We start from the raw sequence: 6,364 nt of genomic DNA, 5'->3' as shown, positions 1-6,364 counted from the left end.
GATACCCCAAGCCCAAAGGGAGGAGTGGCTGAGGGGGCTATCCTCAGGCCACATGGACTAAACCACTTGGGAGAGAGGGGGGAGGGGAGAGGGCAGAGTGAACTACATACCTCAGGTAACAGGGAGGGAAAAGGATTGGGGAGGGAGGGAAGAGGTGGACCAAAGGCCGGGAGGGAGGGGGGTTGGGGGTAGGGAGAGACAGTTTGGAGATGGAACTAGAGAGGATTTGAAGGATGAGGGCACACAAAGGGAAACAAAATGGGAGCAAGGGGAGTGGGCTGGGCTGGGCTGGGCTGGGCCGGGCCCCAGGCCCCCTGGATCTCGGAATTGTACAATATGGTTTGCTATAAAACATAAAATCTTCCAGCTGAGGGCTGTGGTGTGTCTGCTTTGTTGAAGTGGAAAGGGGGGGGGGGGAGTTTGGGAGGAGACCTCAACTCCTGGTCCATGGAAGTGTGAGTACCGTCAGGGGTACCCAGAGGGAATTCCGGCCCTGAAGGAGGAGCTGGGCTGGCTCGTTTCCACGCTCTCCTAATACGCGGAGTAGGTTAACACTCCCATCTCACTCGTTGCCCCTTTTAAGCTTTAACTCCTCTGACCCGGAGGAGAGGGGTCCCGGTCCGATCCCTTCCAACTTCCTCAAATTGGAACACGGGGCTGGGGTCAGGGAGTGAAGGGAAATAACCTGGTTCCACTCAGGAGGAAGCCGGGACCAAGATTGCCGAGTGCTTGGAGAGGGTAATTACAAGCAGGCACCTTTCTGGGTCTCTGGGCCAAACGACTCGGACTGTGGCTTTGGTCTCTCCCCAGCTCCTCCCTCATCATGTGGCTGCCCCCCGTCTCCGCCCCCAGCTCCAGCTCCAGTTCCTGTTTCTGCCTCTCCTCCCTCAGCCCCTGGGGCTCTCTCGCCTCCGCCTCCTCCTCCTCCAGGGCCCTCTGCCTGAGGCCCTGAACTGACTTCTTCCTTCCGGGAGGGAGCCGGAGCATCCTCGCTCCCTCCAGTTCTGATGCTCCCCTCTCCTTGCCCTGCCGCCCACCCTGCAGCTAGAGCTGACCGGCAAACTGGGGGTGCCCAGGGGCGCTTCCCCATTGCCTTTGAAATCTCAGGACTATCGCTGCGCCGGCATAGCTTCTTGGCCTCCCCTCCTGAGTCTGAGGGTTCTGTTTTGCCCCCTCCTTAGGAATCAGGGTGCAATTCCTAGAGCCTCTCTCCTTAGGCTCAGCCCCAGGGGCTCTCCTTCCCCCCCTCCCCATTTGCCTGGACTCCCCAGGATGAAAGGAGGAGAGGGGGATGCAGGAGAACAGGCCCCCCTTAACCCTGAGGCTGGGGAGAGCCCCGGAGGGTCAGCCACCTACCGGGACTTTGTGCATCGAGGCTACCTGGACCTCATGGGAGCCAGCCAGCACTCACTGCGCGCCCTCAGCTGGCGCCGCCTCTACCTCAGCCGAGCCAAGCTCAAGGCCTCCAGCCGAACGTCTGCCTTGCTCTCCGGTTTTGCCATGGTGAGGAGGTTGCTTCTAGAGGCTTCGGGGTGAGGGACTGTCGGGGATGGAGCAGTGGAGAAGGGAGGTAAGGGTAAGGGAAGCACGGTAGGGAGTGCAGGTCAGGGCTGCCCATCCTGGGTGTCGAGTCAGAATCCGGATGTGCTCAGCCAGGGCTGAGAAGTGAGTGCCGGTTTGACTCCTAGAACCAAGCAGTAAATTACTGTGGGGGAGAATAGGACCACAGGCGGAGAGTGCCCCGAGCTGAGACAGTGAGAAGCTGTTTGGGAAAAGATCTGGTGAAAAGGCTTCGAAATGCAGATAAGGAGGGGGATAACCGATTTGGAAAGTGATAAGCAGTAGAGGGCTGCTGGGAGCCTTGGAAATCATCTAATCTAACACCTTCCTTTTACGGTTGGGGAAACTGAAGTGATAGAGAAGTGACATGCCCAAGGTCACCCAGTGAGTTAGTGGGTAGAATGCAAATCTCCGGATTAAAAGACCACCCTGCCAGAAATGAAGATAGAGAATTTCCTAATCTCATGGACGAAGATTAAGATTCAGGGGTCAAAATTTAAGTGAGGTAGAAAGTTGGGAGTTAGCAAACCAAGGTTCTTGTCTGAGCTCTGCCATCAATTCACAAGTGACTACCTCCTTGGGCCTCAATTTCCTCATGTAAAATAGGGGAGTTAAGTAAGATTATGGTTCCAAAGGGGTGAAAAGTAAGTATGGGGGGTCAGGTAGAGAAAGGGCAATGCTTCATCCAAACTGGTTACCACAGACTCCCTGTTCCATGCCCTTTTCTCCGCTGCCGCCCCGCCTCCCCCCCCCCCCCTGTTTCTGCCTATCCAAGGAAAGACCAGGATGAATTTTTGGGGACCAAAGCAACCTAAAAGGTGGAATTGGGGGGGGGGAATCTTGGCCAGCTAAGGAGAGTAGTAATTACTGGATGAAGGGCCAAAACGTGGATAGTGGAAGATGGTGTTAACCCCAGAGAAGAATAGGGCACCCTTGCAGGTAGGGCCTATAACAAGGCTAAAGCAAATCTTAGTCCTAAATCCCAAACTTGTTCCTAGGGAGACGATCCAGTCCCTGCTGCCATGTTGCTGAGGTGACGGCTTAAGGGGCCAGGTCCTCCTGTGAGGGCAGAAGGACTGATGCCTGGGTTCTAAAGGGGAAATGTAGCCCAGGTTAGAGAGTGAGCTCTAGTCTGAAAGGCAGCTGACTTTTAAAACTCTGATAGAAAAGGGGCTGTCGAGGGGGTGGAGAAAGCAGGGAAATGGGAGCAGGGTGGTAGGATGATCATCAAAGGTGGGGGGAGGGATTCTGGTTGCTTTTCTCTGAGACTGGCCCAGATCCCCATCTTTGAGCAGCACCTGTTGCCATCTGCTATGTCCCAATTTCCTAAAATAACTGGGTCCAAAGTATTCCCCTCCTCCCACGGTCTTCCTACCTCTTTACCTGGCTCCCTGCCGTCCTTCCCTCTCCTTTCCCTTTCATCCAGCTCCAGAGTAATTGGGTAAACCCTCTAAGATCTAAAGAGGGAATACAGCTAGAGATCTGTATGACTGGGTTTGGTGAAAGGAGTAAAGTCTACTAATTGGAGCTAGTTGGGGAGGCTTGGGAGTCAGAAACCATGTCCCTGAACCCCTCCCTGCCTCTCCTCTCTAGGTGGCCATGGTGGAGGTCCAACTAGAGACCAACCACGACTACCCCCCGGGGCTGTTGGTGGCTTTCAGTGCCTGTACCACAGTGCTGGTGGCCGTCCACCTCTTCGCCCTCATGGTGTCCACCTGCCTGCTGCCCCACATCGAAGCTGTCAGCAACATTCATAACCTCAATTCTGTCCACCAGTCACCCCATCAGCGACTCCATCGCTATGTTGAGCTGGCCTGGGGGTTTTCCACAGCCTTGGGCACTTTCCTCTTCCTAGCTGAAGTGGTCTTGGTTGGCTGGGTAAAGTTCATGCCCATTGGGGGGCCTACGGTGGCCCCTGTGCCCGAGATCTCTTCTTCCCTGGCCTCAAGAGGGCCTCAGAACTCTTTACCTGAGGCATCGACCTCCATAGGCCCAAGTCCTGGACTAACCCTAACAGAGCCAGTGGTCCCCTTGAGTCCCCCAACTGTGACATCATCCTCAGGAATGCCATCCAAGGTCGGGCCTTCCCCTGTGACCTGCTCCCCTCGACAGAGGTGTGAGGAGCCAGGGGCCTCATCGCATGGGCCTGGGTGGCATGCCGCTATGGCCTCAACAGTGATCATGGTTCCTGTGGGCCTGGTTTTTGTTGCCTTTGCCCTCCACTTCTACCGATCTCTGGTTACTCACAAAACGGACAGACACCGGCAGGAGCTGGAAGAGCTGAGCCGCCTCCAGGGAGAACTGCAGGCTGTGTGAAGTGGGAGAGAGCAAGGGAAGGAAAGGGGCTTTGGGAAGAAGCAAAAAGAAGCTGAAGCAGCTGCCGCCACACAGCATTGAATTGGAAGGGGCCCCGGCAAAAGAACTACAGGGTATCCTCAAGGTAGGCCCAGGAAGGAGGCGCCTGGCAACCTGACTCAGGTCCCCATCCCCCTGCCAGGAGCCCTGGGCCCAGAGGAGCCCCACACCAGCTTTCCCAAAGTGGAAGAGGGACCTGATTTCCTCCCCCCTCCCCCATCTCAGAACAGGGGTGGGTCAGGTGGGGCTGGCCTTCGAGGGAGAGCCCACTACCCATCTGGTTTTCTCTAAGCTGAGCCCCACCTCTACAGAGCCAAAGAGTCATGGGGCTTGGTCTATTCTGAGGCCCTCCACCTAAAGGCATCCTCCTTGGGAAGGTATACATTTGACCCACTATGGTTTTCATATCACTGAAAATTTATTGGCAGCAGCTATGCCCATTCCTCCCCTTTCCTAGGTCCTCTCCCAGTAAATTTATGCTTCTTAGAGGACTTCTCCGAGGATTCCCCTAAATCTGCTGTTTAAGGAGGCCCATTAGGATTGCCCAAATTCAAGCTTGGTCCTACCTCTTGAGCTCCATGGCCTGAAGGGGGTGGGGTTCTCCCTAGGGTATAGGACTTATCCCTCTCCCCCTCAATTGGGATCACCTTTCCACTTGGATAGGTCCTCCAGTGCTGACCTACAACTTTTTTATTTCCAAGTTCTGAGGAGCCCCAGGGATAGGTAACACAACATTGCCTCCAAATTGGAGGCCTCCCTCCTCTTGCCTCTTTATTGTAAGTACTGCCCCAAGGCTCTGATGCACCAGAAGAAATTGCCTTACCTGCAAACACAGCCTTACCCCCCCCCCCCCATCTTTGGCCCACATCACCTGTCTCTCTCAAAGTTCCATTCTTCCCTCCTCCTGGCCCGGGTGGGAACAGGGGAGAGGGGCTGGCAAAGGGGAATAGAAAGATGGGCTTCCATGGAGAAAACCCTGCCCAATCCCAGCAGTTATATCCCACATAGGCTTTGCCTCACATTAAGCACCCCAGGGAGCCCTCCTCTACCTCTGTAGTGACAGGGATCCATTCTGACACCGAATTTCCCTACAGCTTTCTTTTGTAACAATAAATCTTGTTTGACACACATGACTGTGGCTGTGGAGGCTAGAGTAGGGCTGGCTCTCTGTGTCTCAGGAGCCTGGGTAGAGAGCGTTACAATGAGGGCAGAGGCTGGGGAATTGGGGCTTGAGTTCCAGGAAAGGAACGCGCCTTGGTGGGGAGGGAATGGAGTGGGGTAAAGATCAGAGGAGTTGCTGTTTACGGGAGGCAGCAGAAGACCCAGCAGGTTGTGCCAGAGGGGGAAGCTTCTGTTCGTCTGAAGATGGCAACTTAAGTCTTGAAAACTAATCCCAAGCAGAAAAGATTCAACTCCAAGTGTGGTGGGCTGAGCTGAGGAGGTGAGAGTGGGGCCAGGCTGAGCTGGTCAGAATAGGTGGGCTACCAAAAAAAGTTGGAGGTGAGGGGTGGGGTTCACAGGGCTCTTGGGTCTGCCTAACCTCACCAGCAGGTCCTAGCCTGGCCTGCAAATGGGAATACAGCCTGGGGCAACCTTTGCTGCTTGCAAAGTCCTAGTTTAGCACTTTCCCTGCTACCTCAGACATCTCTGGGCCTGGGTGGCTTCTTCCTCCTCTGCCCTGGGGAATTCTAGCCCCCAATTTCCTAATGCCTGTCCTGTCCCAGTGAAAATTCCCAAGAGACACACTTAGAAAGAAGGACTTATATGGTGCTAAGGAGTTTGTGCTGAGCCTTATTTTCTTTTCATCTAGAAACTGGGAATGGAGGGGGAAATGGGACCCAGAGAATTGACAGTCTGGGAAAATATTCCTAGACCCTTTTTTTTGGTTTGTTTCTTTTGGGCAGGGGCCATTGCTCCAACCCTCCCCCTAGCAAGGTTTTTATTGCATTTCCTCTAGATACTAAACTTTAGTATGTCCTCCAAAGCAAGCAGCCATAGCATTGTTCCTCATTTTTTCCCCAAGAGGTGATAGGATTTAGAGAAAAGAACCTCGGGGAATCATCTAACCTCAGCCCTTTAGAGATGAGAGAATAAAGCCAGGGAAGGGAGATGCCTCGTCCAGGTATTCAAACCCTTGACCCCAAGTGTTCTTGCCATACTGATCCTCGTTAGCTGGATTATGACTGCACACTCAGACCGCACAAAACAATTTTCTCCTTACTGACCCTATGAGGTGTGTAGTGAATTATGCCCATTTCACAGGCAAAGGAAACCGAGGCTCGGAGAAGCGCTTACGCTTGGCTCAAGGTCACAGCTAGGGAGCCTCAGCCAGCATTTCAGACACAAAGGTCAACAGACCCACGTAAGGGGGCCTAAGTTTAGGACTGGACCCGAGACTTCTGGAAGAACCTCCCTCCACCCGCCACCCGCCCCATTTCTTCGCCCCGCC

General features: G+C 54.4%; 1 protein-coding gene across 1 annotated transcript; it reads left to right on the top strand.

The window, feature by feature from the left end:
* Positions 1-748: 748 nt before the first annotated feature.
* ORAI3 (ORAI calcium release-activated calcium modulator 3) lies at positions 749-6,304 on the top strand. Its single transcript, XM_043979854.1, has 2 exons — positions 749-1,503; positions 3,154-6,304. Exons 1-2 carry the CDS (start codon positions 1,273-1,275, stop codon positions 3,874-3,876), a joined length of 954 nt encoding a protein of 317 aa, XP_043835789.1. The 5' UTR covers positions 749-1,272; the 3' UTR covers positions 3,877-6,304.
* Positions 6,305-6,364: the final 60 nt, after the last annotated feature.

The sequence above is a fragment of the Dromiciops gliroides genome, chromosome 1, assembly GCF_019393635.1.
Source record: "Dromiciops gliroides isolate mDroGli1 chromosome 1, mDroGli1.pri, whole genome shotgun sequence".
Classification (NCBI taxonomy): Eukaryota; Metazoa; Chordata; class Mammalia; order Microbiotheria; family Microbiotheriidae; genus Dromiciops; species Dromiciops gliroides.
Note: the sequence above shows the minus strand (reverse complement) of the source record. Positions and strands in the feature narration are given on the sequence as shown.